Consider the following 17,408-nt stretch of genomic DNA (forward strand, 5'->3'; position numbering starts at 1 on the left):
GCAGGCTGCATTGACACAGTTAGAACCATAAGGAATCGAGGACTCTGAAAGAGCCAAAAAAGCCAAGGCCCCTGTGAGGATTGGACCTGCTGTGTACGCAAAGATAGAGTGTGCTGCGAGCACCTAGACGGAAAATACTGCGAGTACAGGGATAGTTACAACGAAGCTGGACAGGTGTCTGTCAGTTGCCGATGGAATGTGGTGGGAGGACGATGATCTATGTCTTGCCCACATAGATAAGGATTGGGGGAGTAACCAGCCGGATGATACCTAGTACATTGGTAAAGTTGACCGTATGACTAGGAGTGGGTGGTATTTCAAGCCCCCGCACCTAGATCAACCAGAGGCGTCTGGAAAGGACATGGAGGCGGAGAAGCAGAAAGAGAAGCTACTTGAAGATGAGGCCGTGCTGAAACAGCTGAAAAAGATACAAGCAGACATCTCTATCTGGGGACTGCTTATGGCTTCACGTGTGCATAGACAAGCTGTCTTATCGGCAATGGACAAGGCCAAGCTCTCAATAGACACCACGCCTGAACAGCTAGTGGGATTGGATTTTCCGGGAGGGGCTTCCCCGATGTTGACCTTTTTCGGCAAGGAACTGCCGCCTGAAGGCGTGAATCACAACAAACCGCTCTACATCTCTGTGGAATGTAGAAGCAAATGGATACCGGTGGTTCTTGTCGACACAGGATCCGCTATTAACATGTGTCCGTCAAGGACGACATATGCAATCGGGTTGAAGCCCGCAGACTTTGTGCCAACAGCTCAGGTGATAAGGGTGTATGATAACACAAGCAGAGAGGTGATGGGGACTGCAAAAATTCAGACCCAGGTTGGTCTAGGACAGCACGAGATTGACTTTCATGTCTTGGACGTTTCCGCAACCTTTAACCTACTTTTGGGGCGCCCATGGCTGCACCAGGTAAAGGCAGTCCCTTCCACCTTGCACCAGATATTTAAATACCCCCACGGGAAGGGGGTAGCTATAGTTTTTGGAAATTCATCAATCCATCCGCCGCCGGAGGTGTCTACACCAGTCTTGGAAATCAAGCACGGCACAGAGGATGTGTTCTTATTAGGGTTCACTCTGGCTGAGGCTTGAGTCGTGCAAAACATCTTGGCTGTTGAGGAGGGGGTGTATGTCAGCGCTCAATCAGTTTACCTCATGAACAAACTCCAGCACATCCCTGCAATGGGACTAGGAAGAAGTGGCCGGAAGGGCATCACAGCATTGGCCGAAGTGCCGCACAACCCACATACCTTTCATTTGGGTTATCTGCCCACCAAGGATGACTGGGCAAGAAAAGGAAAGGAGATGGCTGGGAGAGCCAGAGCAAAGCAGGCAGGGAAGCCTTTTGAGTTAATGCACCGACCCATCTAGGGTAACTTAAACGGATACTTCGTCTGGGAGGGGGAGGATTTTCCATTTTGTGGCTTCCTAGAGCCATGGCTGAATGCCGAAAAGAGGCGTCTGCCGGGATTTGAGATCTTCTTCAACCTGCAGTTATCAGGGGATGATGTTGCCGAGGAGCAAACAGGCCCATCAGCTGAGGTTGAGCAGAATGAGAAAGTGGATTCCGAGAGCACCGAATTTGAAATGGGGGTAGCACTAGCTTGTCTACTTTCAGATCCTTCGATGGTATAGAAGTGCTTGGGGGATAACTTCTCGGTGTCCATGATCAGGAATGGGATGGCTACGAGCCCACCTACAAACATTTTGGATGCATTCATCGCACCCTCTCTTATCTGGCAGTACGATGAGGGATTTTTATCAAGCAGCACCGCGTCAGGTAGTGAGCCGGAATTTGATTCCACCGAATCTTTGGAGTCGGAATCAGGTTCCAGCTCGTCTGAGTCTGAGTCCGGTAATCCTGGGAGTGATAACCCGGATACCACAGTCCTGTCCAAGTTGTCTTTTTCTTTCTATTTTAAGTCTGTTGTAACAGAGGAATCGGACGATTTGGAAATGCTTAATGAGAATGGAATGGATGTGGTTTCTGAGTACTTTTCTGTGCCCTTGATTTATTGTATTAATCAGGACTTTCAAATTTTTGATGAAAACGACGAGGAAGAAATTCCTCCAGTTTTGCAACGCTTAATTGATCAAGAGCAGGAAAGATTTGTTAAACCTTTAGTTGATGAAATCACTGCTGTTAATGTTGGTACTGAGGAGGACCCGTGGCTGGTCCAGATTGGGTCCACGTTGTCTTCGGAGGAACGCGAGCGTTTAGTCGTTTTATTAAAAGATTTCAAAGATGTTTTCACGTGGTCCTACGAAGACATGCCTGGAATCGATCCTGAGATTGTACAGCACCGGATCCCTCTTGACCCAGAGGCTCGACCCGTTAAACAGAAACTCAGAAGGATCCGCCCGGACTGGGCTCTCAAGATTAAAGAAGAGGTCACCAAGCACATTGACGCAGGGTTCCTGCTGGTATCTGAATACCCAACTTGGTTGGCCAACATCGTTCCGGTGCCGAAGAAGGATGGCAGGATCTGGGTATGCGTGGATTTCAGGGATTTGAACAGAGCCAGTCCGAAGGACGACTTTCCCTTGCCGCATATTGATGAGTTAGTGGACTTCATAGCGAGGCATGCTTTGCTTTCACTCATGGATGGATTCTCAGGCTATAATCAGATAGTGATGGCACCCGAAGACCGGGAGAAGATTGCTTTCACCACCCCGTGGGGGACTTACTGTTACAGGGTGATGCCATTTGGGTTGAAGAATGCTGGAGCTACATATCAACGGGCCGCGACCACAATATTACACGACATGATCCACAAAGAGGTTGAGGTGTATGTGGATGACATAATTGTCAAGTCCAAAGAAAGAGAGGGCCACTACACCGCCTTGCAAAAGGTCTTTCAAAGGTTCAGAGAATTTCGGTTGCGGCTGAATCCTCAGAAGTGTATGTTCGGTGTTACAGCAGGGAAAATGTTGGGGCTTCTGATTACCCAGAGAGGTATCGAAGTCGACCCTTCCAAAGTCAAGGCCATCTTAGAAATGCCACCACAAAGGACTGAAAAGGAGGTGCGAGGCTTTCTGGGTAAAGTGCAATTCATAAGACGGTTTGTCTCAAAATTAACCTTGACTTGTGAACCACTTTTTGGTCTCCTGAAGAAAGGAAAAAAGTTCCAATGAGATGGCCGATGCCAAACTGCTTTTGAACAGATCAAGGAATACTTACAGAAACCACTCGTGTTGTCACCGCCCGAGCCGGGGAAACCTTTGATTTTGTATCTTTTAGTAACTAAGACTACAATGGGCTGCATGCTCGCACAAGAATCTGAGGACAAGGTAGAGAGGGCTATCTACTATCTGAGCAAGAAGATGCTGGAGTATGAAACCCGCTACACACCGTTGGAAAAGGCTTGCTTAGCCTTGGTATGGGCTACCAGGAAGCTGCGGCACTACCTGTTAGCTCACTCTGTAATGTTGGTTTCAAGATTAGATCCCATCAAATATCTTTTCGAGAAACCGGCACTTACGGGTAGGCTAGCTCGTTGGTTGCTTTTGCTTTCTAAATTCAATCTGAAATATGTGACACGCAAGTCAGTCAAGGGAAGAGCAATAGCGGAGTTCTTAGCCGATCATCCAGTGGAAGGAGGTGAAGCAGTTGAGTACTTATTCCTAGATGAGGCCATTTTACATATCGAAGATGAAACTTGGACGATGTACTTTGACGGAGCGTCAAACCAATACGGGTATGGGATAGGGGTGTTGCTGATAGCACCCGACAATTCCCGTATCCCTCTAGCCTTCAAACTCCGGTTCAAAGTCTCGAACAACGAAGAAGAATATGAAGCATGCATCGCTAGTTTAGAAGCAGCCCTGGAACTAGGGGCAAAACGGTTGGACGTCATTGGGGACTCGAACCTTGTTGTATCCTAAGCTAAGGGAGATTGGAAAGTCAAAGAAGAAAAGATGATAATGTATCACCTGACCTTGGACTTGTTAATTCCTCGGTTTGAGAAACTAAACTTTGCTCATCTACTAAGAGAAAACAACAGGTTTGCAGATTCACTAGCAACTCTATCTTCCATAATAGACATCCCTTTTGGAGTCCGAATTCGTCCGATCATCATTGACCAAAAATTTGCGCCGACCTACGAGTCGATTGCTGCTATAGATGAGGTTCAAGATGAGAACCCCTGGTACTACGATGTATGGAACTTCTTGGAAAAAAAGGCGTATCCACCAGGGGCAAATGCCAAGGATAAAAGGGCAATTAGAAGAATGGTCGTTCAGTTCATCATCTGTGGGGGTAAATTGTACAAGAGAGGTCATCTAGGAATGCATAAGTTGTGCGTTGATGCCGAAGAATCGAAGCGCTTAATGGAGGCCATCCATGGAGGAGAGTGCGGAGCACATGTGAACGGGATGATGCTAGCTTGGAAAATCCTCAGACAGGGTTACTACTGGTCCACCATGGAGGAGGATTGTATCGGCTTTGTTCGGCAATGCCACAAATGTCAGATCCATGCAAAACCGCATGAACGTCCTGCCGTCGAAGCTGTACAATATGACTTCGCCATGGCCATTTTCAGTTTGGGGAATCGATGTGATCAGGGCTGTCACTCCGAAGAGGGCTAATGGGCATGAATTCATTCTGGTCGCAATAGACTATTTCACAAAGTGGGTTGAGGCCCAATCTTGTGCAGTGTTGAAGGCTTCACATGTCACGAAGTTTATCAAGAACAACATCATCTGTCGCTATGGGGTCCCGAACGAAATTATCTCAGATAATGATTCCCACTTCAAGAAGGAAGTGATTGATTTGTTGGAAAAATACAATGTGGCAAGTCATCCACCTATCGGCCGTAGACCAATGAAGCAGTCGAGGCTGCCAACAAGAATATCAAGCATATTTTACAGAAGATGATGGAAACCTACTAGGACTGGCCATATAAGCTGCCATTTGCTCTGTGGGGCTACCGGACTTCAATTATGACTTCTACTGGAGCAACTCCGTATTCATTGGTTTATGGGATAGAAGCCGTTCTACCTATCGAAATTGAAGTTCCGTCTTTGCGAGTGCTAGCTGAGTGTCAGATAGCTGAGGCAGATTGGCAGCAGAGCAGATTTGAGGAACTCATGCTCTTTGATGAAAGAAGGCTGAAAGCGCTATACCATGTTCAAGGTTATCAACGACGAATTGCCACGGCTTTCAACAAAAAAGTTAATTCCAGGAATTTGAAGGAAGGAGATTTGGTGCTCAAGGACAACCGAGCCCCCATCCATGACCCTAGGGGCAAGTTCAGACCCAATTGGACTAGTCCCTACATCATTAAGTCTATTTGGTCAGGTGGAGCTATCGTTCTGATGGACCTAGATGGTCTAGAGTTCTCACAACCAATCAACATGGACAAGTTGAAGAAATATTACCCCTGAGAGGCTCGCTAGGCCGAAAACCCGAAAGGGTGACCTAGGCAAAAGTTAGAGCATAGAAAAATTTGAAATTATAAAAATTGAGCTCGCAAGGTTGAAAACCCGCAAAGGGCGGCCTTGGCAAAAGTTAGAGCGTAAAAGGTGAGGGTTAATACATGAGTGAACCTAAGTCGAATAAGGCTTGCTTCCCATCTTTGGGATACGTAGGCAACTTCATCCTGAAGTCCAACCATAAACTTTTCCCCGATCAACTTTGTCCATTTGATCATCTCGGTCATCTTTGTCTATTCAGCATTCAGAAGCTCGGTTGTGATCTCCGGTGCAGTGCTATTCAGACTAGGGGCAACTTTCCAGTTGCTGGGATCCGGGGTTGTGCATCTCAGTGACAGATCTCAGGCGTGTCCAGTTCTGATCCATATCAAAAATGGTTTTGAAAAGTTTTAATAAAATTTGATTTTGCTCAAATTAGTCTTTTTACGACTTAGACCATTTTTGGACCAAAACGGAAAATTTTCAGTACCCACAACCTCCAATTTTATTGATTTCAGTATAGAGTTCTCTTGCTCTTGAATACAAATTGAAGTTATTTTTTTCATTACATTCATAAAGAAAACTTGAAAGTTCTGATTAAAGCAAATAAATATGGGGCATAGTCAGGTGTTCCTGTGTCCCCTCCCACAGCTGGTCAAAGCTTCTGATGCCAAGCTGGGCCCAATCTGTGCCTCTTCATTAAGCCAGTCTATGCACTCATCAGACAAAGTACAACTGAAAGTGGGAGCGGGGGCCAGGAGCCCTCTAGTCCTCCATGCTGTGGCATACCGAGCAAGCTGCGCGCCTCGGAACAGAAATGCAGCGTGGTACTCTATCCCCTTTGTCGGGCAAATCTGATCATGGCCAAACTGGCGCTGGAACCAGAAAAGAAAGTAGAACACACAGAGTGTCAGGCCGATCAACTGAATCCCAGGCTGCCGGGACATGCTATAGCTCATTGCCGTTAGATTGAGCCAAGGACGGCGCCAAGCATTGCGGTCTGCGGATAAATTGCACATCCAATTGAACCACCATCCCTTATCCAAGGCATCGACTAGATGACGTCAGAAGAAGTAGCCGCGAGCTGAGTATGTTAGGCAAGAGTCCACAACCTGCAACTTATCCATCAACCACACCTGGGGAGGGATGAAAAATGAGAGATTAAAGAATAGAGAGATGTACGATGAGAGAAAAGTGAGAAAAGGGATTTGTGAGAAAAGCTAAGCTTGGGGGCCGAGTGATGTGAGCAATATATATGTGAGATAGGGTAGGAAACCTTACCTGCAGCAGTAGTGGACTCCCCGCAAATCTGGTCGTCTCTTGGCGATGAAAAGCATCCAAGCCCATCAATGTCTCAGCCAATGACATGGCAATGCAGCTTTTGCCCTCCCTTAAGCCTTGGGCCACCTCGATCAACCGGACACTAGATCCTCCGGAGCCTGAGGCGAGCAAGAAATGAGATAGCATGCACAAACAAAGGGCATGTCGCCGAAAGCCTTGCCAATGAAGGTCACCGCGGTCATCGGCATCGGAAAACCGACAAATCAAACTCGGAATATCCAGCATTCCGTCACAAATCAAAGATCGAGCGTCATGCATAGTGAGCCCACACATTCGCCCTAAGGCTTGGGCGTGGCTGAGGCGAAGTTGGGGCAAGATTTCTTTGTTGCCCTCGGATTCCATCAAAACTTGGAAATCTTCAAAGGTAGGACACGCCTCTTGCTTGTCAAAGCTAAACACATGTGTTACAGGATTCCAAAACCTTGCCGCGGCATGGAGAAATGGAAAGTGCAGCAGAGTGCGACTCAGCGTAAATAGGGCATTTACGCCAAAGCCCCGGAAATTCAGCTTTTCCGAGCCATCCAAGTTGGCAATCCAAGTTGTGAGATTTTGGGTAAGAAACTCCTCCATTTGGTGTAAATCAGTGTTGAAATGAGGAAAACTACGAGGCTGAGGCTTTTGTAGAGGATAAGGCTTTGAGTGGAAGACAGATGTCAACATTCTGAAGATCCTTACCATTTTTGGCCGACCGACCATCCATTTTGGCCGATTCCCATTAGTTTCGGCCGGTGATGTCTCCTTTTGGCTGATGGCCTCTAATTTTTCTCTAAGCTGAATGAATGTTAAGCATCCTGAAAAACTGGTGATTGGCACCACTTCCAATGCCTTCTGATGATGTTTTTGCGAACTAGCACCCGTTACTTCGTCTTGTTTATCGAGTTGTTGCACACTTGCTTATCGAGTTGTATTTTACATTCCTTAAGTCTTTGCTTTGCTTATCGAGCTGTATTTACAGTTAGTTAGCTTATCGAGCTCTTTGTTTTGATTATTGAGTTGTTTTGTCCTTACTCGGTTCACTACCTGATTATTATTAGGCAAGTGCTTACTTTTCAAACAAAGGTTCAAATCTCATTTACATTGTTATGTAATGCGATGCAACACTTTTTGAACGAAATAGCTGCTTCATTTCCATCATGTCTTTTGCAAAAAGTACATAGTTTTGAGAAAGTAAAACTTGCCTGAGGCAGTGCAATGTATTTAAACTACCTATAAAAAAGGAAGAATAAAGTGAAAAGGGAGATAGGGCAGCAGAGTGTTTGGATTAATACCAGTGGCCTCCCCTTGTGGTCGATGCACCTCCCACGCCCTTTGTTCGGGTCAATCATGTGGTTTGGCACCTTCATTACTCAAGACAGTGCAAGAAAGCGCACTTTTGTTTTTAACCTTAATAGACCTTCGTGTTGACCTCGAGTCGTGTCTTCCATGAGCGATGCTCGGTGCGTGCGAGGAGTATCCTTTCGAGTATCCTTTTGGTATCTTGCGAATTCCACAAATCGCTTTAATCATGTTGTATTACGTGGCTTCATTTTTAATAAAGCTCGCTCGTTATGCGTCTTACGTTGAACGATGCCTCGTCTTGTTTTGAAGTTGCATCTCAACATCATGAATAACATGCCTTTACCATGCTTCAGCTGAATATGTACCTTTCTCAGTTCTCGCATTGTTACACACATTGCATGCGTTTTCACGTATGCTTTACTTACATGTGTTTATGCACCCCTTCTCGCATTGTTACACACATTGCATGCGTTTTCGCGTATGCTTTACTTACATGTGTTTATGCACCCTTCTCGCATTGTTACACACATTGCATGTGTTTTCTCGTATGCTTTACTTACATGTGTTTATGCACCCCTTCTCGCATTGTTACACACATTGCATGCGTTCGCGTGTGCTTTACTTACATGTGTTTATGCACCCTTCTCGCATTGCTACACACATTGCATGCGTTTTCGCATATGCTTTACTCACATGTGTTTATGCACCTTTCTCCCCTTTATCACTTATTACACACATTGCATGGGTTTTCACGTATGCTTTACTTACATGTGTTCTTTCCTGCTATATACATTGCTTGCGTTAGCGCGCATGCTTTACTTACATGTGTACATTTTATTCCTTACCTCACACATTGTGCATGTTGTCGTATGTGCTTTACTTACATGTGTACATTTTATTCTTTGCTTTACACATTGCATGCGTTTCCGCATGTGCTTTACTTACATGTTCATGCATATGCATTTTTTAGGAGGTTACACATTGCTTGCGTTAGCGCGCTTGCTTTACTTACATGTGTTCATCCTTGCTACACACATTGCTTGCGTTAGCGCGCATGCTTTACTTACATGTGTTCTTTCCTGCTTTACACATTGCATGTGTTTCCGCGCATGCTTTACTTACATGTGTTTGTGCCTTTCTAGCATTGCTATGCCTATTTTCAAATCGCATTGTCATACGCCCTACTCAGCTTGCGTTGTCACGCATGCCCTCCTTGTATTGTCATACTCCCTTCCGCATTGTCATGCGTCATCCTTAGGTTGCATTGTCATGCACCCTCTCACTCGCGTTGTCACGCACTTTTCACTTGCGTTGCTGTGCATGTTTCTAACAACATTGTACCTGTTAAGTTTTCTTTCTTTTTCAGGCACGATATTGTATGTACGGTTCATTTGAAGCTGGCACGACCAGACAAACCGCACAGGTATTGTATTCTCCGTGTCAAACGTAGCGAGAATTACATAATTTTCTTACATCCTTTCTACATTGTAATGTAGTTTGGTTTTTGGCTTGCTTAAAACTGTTCCATTTATTGTATGTATTTGCTTCGTTACAGCTTTCTTTGCATGATCATAAGTTATGTTCGGCTTTGTGCATGTTCTTTGCATCTTGCCCCTGCCAACGGGCACATATCTTGCTATCTTGCATGCTTGTCTAAGTCTTCGGCCATGTCAAAAATGGGTCGTCTCTAGGCTTTGACATTCATTCCCGTCATTGTTATGACTTTCGAGTTATGTCAAAGAGGGGCAACTGTAGACACCCCATTTTTGACCGTCCTCAAGACTTAGATGTCATCGTCTGAACACTCGATGATCATCCACGTTCGTGTTCGTTTTGAGTTCTCGGAGGCTTCGGTCACACGCCTTGCCTCAAGACCTCTCGACTTGTTTGTTTTGTGCTTGGTTGTATACCAAACACTTGTGTTTTTGCTTCTGTGGGCAGGGAATGGCTTGTTGGCTATCCCCACACCTCACTGGCCATGTCTTGAGGCCACCGGCCCTCTTTTCTTGCTACCGGCCAAATATTTTGGTCGGTCGGCAATGTTTTTGGTCGGCCGGCCATTTTTGTTGGTCAATCGGCCATATTTGCCAACCGACCCCTTTCCATCTGCTTTTGGCAGATATTTTATGCCAGTTATCACAGTTGGCATCCACGATACACCCCCTCCATACACGTGTATGAAGGGATTTGCTCCCTTATGTTAGCTTCTCCAAGAAGCTTAGGAATTGGATTCCTATAAAAGGAGGGCCTCCCCTCCCTTTCCAAGGGTTGAACAACTCTGATATATAACATATATATCTATATCTCTCTATATCTCCCTCTCTATATAGTTGTGTGTGTATTAGGGTTCTAAAGGGGTTTTTGTTCTTAGTGTTGCACTAAGACACCTAGTGTTACACTATAACTTGGTTGCTGTGGTTTTAAAGGGTTGATTTCAAAGTTTTGAGTTGGTTTTTGATCAAAAGGAAGTGCTAAGGTTGGTGTTCTTGAAGTGTTCTTCAAGGGTGAGAACTTACCTTTTTATTCCCCATTTTTGCTTAAGATTTTAGACCTATTTGCATATTGTTTCGAGCTTAGTGTATAACTGATAAAAGTTCTGTATTTTGATACTTAAGATGTTTCATTAAGGTCACTTTTGTGTTGGGGGCCGTCCACCCCCTCTTAGGCCATGTTTGGTCTCTTTTTGTGCCTTCCTCTTTGGGCTTTGTAACCCTTTTGTTTTGGCTTTCTCCAAAGGATTTTTAGTGGTAGAGAAGTGGTTTTGAGGTCTTGTATAGAGGAGGGACACCCCTCTCCCCTTGTGACTCATTTGCTTACATTTAGGGCTCATAAAGGTAGCATGTTTGCATAGCCTTATTTGGTTCCATTTCAGAGGGTATTTGGTGTTAGTTTATCATGTTAGACCTCTGTTTCATGTTGGTTTGATAGTCAATTGTATGCATCATGCACTTGCTTTGTAATCTCCTCTATTGTCACAACATGTACCATGCATTTAGACCATCATGCTTGCATGTTTTGGCTTGACTTCATGAAGCTTTTAGCCATGTTGTGACATGTTTAAGCTCTGTTTGGTGTTTATTTAGTCTTGTTTGCCATGTTTTGTATAGCCACCATGTATCCTAGCTTGTTAGCTTTGAGCGTATGAATCATGAGCATGCTTTACTTGGGTCATTTCAGTGATTTGGAATAATTTATCATGCTATTTCAGTCCATGTTCCATGCTTGTATGCTTGCATTCACCATCCTTTCAAAGCTTTGAAGAGTTGTTCTTTTATGCCTTAAAATAGGTCATTATGCATGCCTCTTTGTTTAAGTCCTTGGACTGCCATATTAGTGGGCTTTGGGACTCCTTTTGGCATATTATAGCTCTGTTTTTCTTTGAATAATCCGTGCCATGTGTCAAGGTAGTTGTAATAGAGTGCCCTCTTTGTGGCTTTGAATGTCCCTCGTTTTTGCACCCATTTCCTAGCATGTTTTGGCCCCATCCCTTGCATGTTTTAGCCTTATTTTGTGCCCTGGGACTATATTAAGTCATCTTGGCTCTTTGGGGCTTGGTTGATATGGCCATGGTTTGAACCCCTTTGTTAGTCTTGAGTTTTGGGCTTTGTTGCATGCTTTACTTGCATGGCTCGGTTGATTTGGCATCATCCTTTATGCATTTTCAGAACTTTTCATGCTTGTGATTTGTCCATGTTTGTCTCTTCTTAATGTGTTTGAGAGTGGACTCTTTTCATGCCTAAGTATTGGACCTTCACTTGTGCATTTTTGGGTGTGTTTTGCCCATCATTCTTTGGCAGTTTGGCCATTGTTTTGGACATGGCTGAGGCCTATCCATCCTTAGTGTAAGTCCATGGATCATGCATTTATGTATTGTTGTAAGCTTCCCACATTGCATGCTGTCGCATCCTTATGGTTGGTATCATTGTTGCATGCCTATGATTTTGTGTATTCCCATGCCTAGGTTGTATTGTAGTATTGCATACTTGTTGCATTGCCATGATGATTGCATGTTAACTTGCATCACATTGTATTTGACATACTCATGTTACATTACCTTACATTCCCATGTCGCATTGCATTGATTACATGCTTTGCATTATATATGGCATACATACATTGCATTATGTTTGGTTTGGGGTGTCAAACCAAACATGAGGAATGAGGGACGATCGTACTTGGAGTGACAAAACGTACCTTAATCCTCGATTGCCGACACTTTTGATCCAACATGATAGAGGGTGTAGCATTCATTAGTTTTGTTGCATTCATTCATATTGATTTGCACACTTGACCTCTTTGGCCATCATGTATCGAAATGCATGATTGGTGGCCTGAGGGTCGAGAACCATACTCCTTTGAGTTCATAACATGATAGGGAGGATGGTCATACAAACATTTGGCTTGAAAATTCCATGCCATGCACTGTCTGTCCTCTGTTGGAGGAAAACCAGTGATCTGTGGGAAGAAATGGCCGGTCGGCAACTTTCAGTGCCGGTCGACTATCAATACCCAGCCGGTGGTCCCACTTTTGGTCGATGACCATATTTCCATGGCCGGTGGTGTTTTCTCTCGGCCGGTGGCATCCAAAGTGTCCAGGGAGTGGTTCAGAAGCAAACTTAGGATTTTCCTAATTATCAAAGGTGCAGAATAGTGCAAACAGAGGCAACAGAGGCATGGCAACGGGTTTTCGAGCAAGACAAATCGAACATGCATCATCCAATCATTTTGGGGCGGAGCTGCGGCGGCCTTTTGAATTTCATACTTAGTTTATTTTGTAATTAGTTTGTTAATTAATTAAGGGTCTGTAATAATTAATTAGCTAGAGTAGTTAATTATTTATTTGGTTTGTATTATTCTTTCGGACCCTCCATCGAGAGGGCGATGTTGTAATAAGTGTGCGTGCGTGTGTAAATGTCTTCTAACCCCACGTCTTTTCCCCTTTTATTGACTAGCTTTTGATGGTTAGTTTAGGCCATGTTTCAATTAGCATACTTATGCTCGCGTGTTTGCATCATTCATCTGTATCGCATGTACCGGGTGCGGCGCTTCATGCTAACTGCATAAGTATTTCAATTCCAACTTGAATATGTGTATCGAGTTGTCGCATTCCACATGCCATTCTTAGCTTGGCCGAGCCCATTCAAGTTGCATTTTGCATGTGTTGCATTAGCCATCTCAGCATAGTTAGGATTCATACATGTTTTCTAATTAGCTTCTTTCTTTGGCTCGGAGTACTCGGTAAGTGTTTGTGCTTTTGCATCCTTGCATGTGTGTGAGTGACTTTCATGATAGCATGCTTACCATGAGGCTAACTGCTTATGTGATATAACTGCCTGAATGTCTGTGGGTGAAGGTTGGGTTGCTTGAATTGAAATAATTCGTCGAAACCCGTGTTTCAGCCTACTTGCGAGTAGCAAACTTCAATCCATTTTCAAAACAAACGGATATGCGATGCTTTGTTCCAACTTAGGTAATCTAGTCTATACTTGTATGCTGTGTGCATCACATAGTAATTCTAGGCTAATAAACCGGGATAAGAGCACATGTGTTTTCAAAAATTAGATATCATGCTTAGTAGTGGCCGATCTTCAATCGGGCGAGCAGGGGTGCTCATGAAATGACCTTTCCCAATCGTACCCAAGTTCCCGAGCCGAGGCATCTTTGGTGATGACGGACACGTGGCCTTAGGCACGAGTCAGGGTTTCCTAAACTCCCCCAAAACAAAATATTTAGGTGGCGACTCTGTATCTGGCAAAGCAGTCCATGTTTGGCACTTCTTTCTAAAAATCTATTTTTCAAAACGATTTGCCGGATTTGGATTCTTTGGGGATTTATCGGTCTCACATTACACTTTGCGGGATTAGATTTAGAACCGTGACATTTGAGTCCAAACTGTAGTGAGCCCATTGAACAAAACGAGATTTCTCCCGGGACGTTCGGGTGCGTCTACAACGACATGACTCATTCTGACCAATGTTCCCGTGCTACCCTCATGTTTTTTAATCTGGCATCTGAAATTATGTTTGTTAAGCTGTGGGAGATTCTTGTAAGAATGTTTTGCGGGGATCATTTACTGTTAACCCTATGTGGATTGTTGCTTCATTAACCTTCTGATTGTTTCAACTTTCATTGATAGCTATTATTAAAGGTGATTTTCTTTCTTTTTTTGGGTGACAGGTGGGAATACACCCTTCTGCTGCAGAGGAATTTGTCACTATGCGCACAACAACGAGGCGTATTGCTAAACCGAAAAATCTTTAAATATGAATTGCTTATAGAAAAATTCAACTATAAGTTGTAAGAGGCATTCTTAGACAGGTAATTTGTTTCATATTAAACTGAAAATAGGAAATTGGAGACAAGAATTTGAGATGGGTCTCTGCAATAAAAGATTTGATACTTTCATGAAAAACATCAACGTGAACTATTGACATTATTGATTAGAAAATGGTTAGCTATCCCGTAGACCCTCCTGCCATTATTGACATGGAAAATGAACTATTGTGATTTGTATCAGGAACGCTTTCCAGATCCAAAATCTTTAGTGAAAGATCTATATCTCACTGGATTCAAAGCAATCTGGATGCTTGACCCAGGGATCAAACATGAAGAAGGATACTTTGTTTACGATATTGGTTCTGAAAAAGATGCCTGGATTGAAACAGCTGATGGAAAGCCTTTTGTTGGTAGATCACTTTATGCCTTTACATTCATGCCTGACCCAGGGATCAAACATGAAGAAGGATACTCATTTTCAAGTTTTAACTCTATTTTTTAGGGGAGGTTTGGCCTGGGCCTTGTGTTTTCCCTGACTTCACACTGTCTAAAACTCGTTCATGGTGGGCTAGTTTAGTGAAAGATTTCATTTCTAATGGTGTTGATGGTATTTGGAATGATATGTATGAACCAGCTATTTTTAAGGTGATGCTCAGAACTCTTCCTCCCTTGCTTGCATATTTTTTAATTTGTTCATGGTCTTTGCATGTTTCTTCACAGGCTGTAACAAAGACGATGTCTGAGACTACCGTGCATTGTGGAGATCTTGAACTTGGAGGTTGTCAAAATCAGTTGCATTATCACAATGTATTACCCATAGCTCTATTCTTATGCTTTACAATTTACACTTTTATAAAGATCTTGACCCTCATCTTATGGTTGCCACTATGATAAGCTTTAGAACTTATATTTATTTATATAAGTTTTAGTTGGGGAGAAATTTTGATTTTTGTGTTTTTGAGCTTGTTTTAAGTTTGAACTTTAAAAGTGTTGTCAATAGTTGACCTTCTCCCTGGACCTACCTATAGCTTTTTCTTTGGAAGACTTGGAACTACAAATTAGTTAAATAAACCCAACATGCTAGGCGATGCTTTAGAAAATCTATCAACAACAACAAAAACGTACTCCATACCTCTATTATGAACTCCACAATTGTGTACTAAAGTGAAATTAAACACCTGCAGGAATGAGACCTATATTTATCTAATTGTGTCTAGTACTTGTGTTTTGGAGGTTAATAAAATCTCTTATTGTAAATGTTCCTTTGCTTATCACTTGATTCGTTTGGTCTTCCATTAGTATCTTTATTTTTTTTTAATTCAAGGAAGTTTTAAAACAAGACATTGAACCCCACAAGTGTCAAGAGATTTCTTTGTTGAGAAAGAATAAGGTTCCACATACCCAGATTGCTTAAAGTTGTATGGGAGAGAATTAGGTTTCTATTTTAAGTTAAACATGCTATCATGTCGAGCTTTTTGAATATGAGACATTGCGCCAATGAAAATTAATTTTTCATTCAGAGGACCAGATATTGGTGGGTTTGGAGGGAAGGCAACACCTAAGCTGTTTGGAAGGTGGATGGGATTGGGTCCAATGTTTCCTTTTTGTCGTGGACATTCAGACACTGGCACCAATGACCACGAGTCTTGGGTCTTTTGGGGAAAAGGTTTGTCCATACTTCACAGTGACAGTTAACAATTTTACAGCTTTTGAACTTTGTGATTTGGGTTCAAATGTTTATTCAACTGATGTTTGTAATCAGTTCTACAGAAACAGTAATAGCGATTGTGGATAACATAAGCTTTGGTAGGAGGCTAGGAGCTTCACTTGAATGAACTAAGTTGCTAAAATATGCATGTTTATGGTTAAAGAGTTCATAGTGATTCCTTCTCTTTCTATATAGGAGTTATAAAGTATTTCAAAGATATTGTTCACTTTCTGGTATTACCTGAATTTACTGTGAATAGCTTGGCGCGTTTGAAATTGCCAAGGAAGGGTCTCTAGTATCCTTCTGGAGCCATTTGAAAAGGTCTTTCACAAAATGACCAAAATATCCCTTGTATAGGCCAAATTTTGTGCTAAAAGAAGAGTAGGTGATTTTGAAAGTTAGGACAGGTGGTATTCTTTTAAGAGCTTTAAAAGAAGTACAAATAAAACTATGTGTATGCAATGTATACATGAAAACAAAAACAAAAGGTGAACTATACAAAATTTTCATTTTCCTAGTAGGTTCTCCTAGGAAAACTTCTAATGGATAATTGCCATGCCTCTCACCACATTCACTCCTGGACAATTTTCCATTTTTCTAGAAGGTTCTCCTAGGTTAATTTGGTTTTCTGTTATGTTACTCGATGTTGAGAAGGGAATCAAACTGCAGATTTTTGGCTACAATGTCTTGTGACTTGAGAAGTGCAATTCGTTCGACGTCCCTCATGTTCTGAATGAAATTACTAGTCTGTATGATGTCCTGAAGTTTTGTCCCTTCCGACTGGAAAATGTAAGTTTGTTTGATGTTTCTAGATATCTATGTGCCTTTTGTACTTCTGTTTATTTATTTGACCGCCACCACAATTAACTGCAGCAAGAACAATTCTACTATTAAATGTATATTACTTTTTGAAAGCTAAAATCTTGTTAAAACAGGTGTTTAATTGTGTTTTTTGCTTGCATGTTGTTGCATGTTGACATTGCTAATATTGGTGCCAAATTTAGTACAAGTCTTGGCAGATTGTTAGATTTTGGAATCGCTATCAACGGTTAGATGCATTTTCTATTGTTTATGATTACTGATATCAACTTCTCTCTCTCTCTCTCTCTCCCCCCAATTGTATACATGTTTTTAAGTTCAGGGAACATCTGAGATAAATGGAAAAAGTGCATTGGAGACAAAGATGGAGAGGCTGAATTACAAGTTAACAAAACTCATATTCCTAATATAATTGCAGAGACGCATGACACAGCATAAAGAGGGGCATCCTATTTTGTTGAACTAGGTTGATATGGTACGAAAAGGATTTGTATGTGAGAAAGTGGTTATTGTGAATGAGAATATGAATATCAAGTTTGGCTCAAATGTCCAGATTCGTAT

The 17,408-nt window shown here is 42.7% G+C and overlaps 1 protein-coding gene across 1 annotated transcript in view; it reads left to right on the forward strand.

Annotated features, from left to right (window-relative positions):
• LOC114304581 (glutathione reductase, cytosolic-like) overlaps positions 1-14,305 on the forward strand; it is a 46,387-nt gene extending 32,082 nt beyond the window's left edge. Inside the window, exon 8 of the mRNA XM_082889398.1 lies at positions 14,222-14,305. Within this exon, the coding sequence (XP_082745524.1) occupies positions 14,222-14,305 (84 nt within the window). The remainder of the gene's footprint in view (positions 1-14,221) is intronic.
• The last annotated feature ends 3,103 nt before the right edge of the window (positions 14,306-17,408 follow it).

This window comes from Camellia sinensis, chromosome 9 (genome assembly GCF_055761805.1).
Source record: "Camellia sinensis isolate YWXY chromosome 9, ASM5576180v1, whole genome shotgun sequence".
NCBI lineage: Eukaryota > Viridiplantae > Streptophyta > Magnoliopsida > Ericales > Theaceae > Camellia > Camellia sinensis.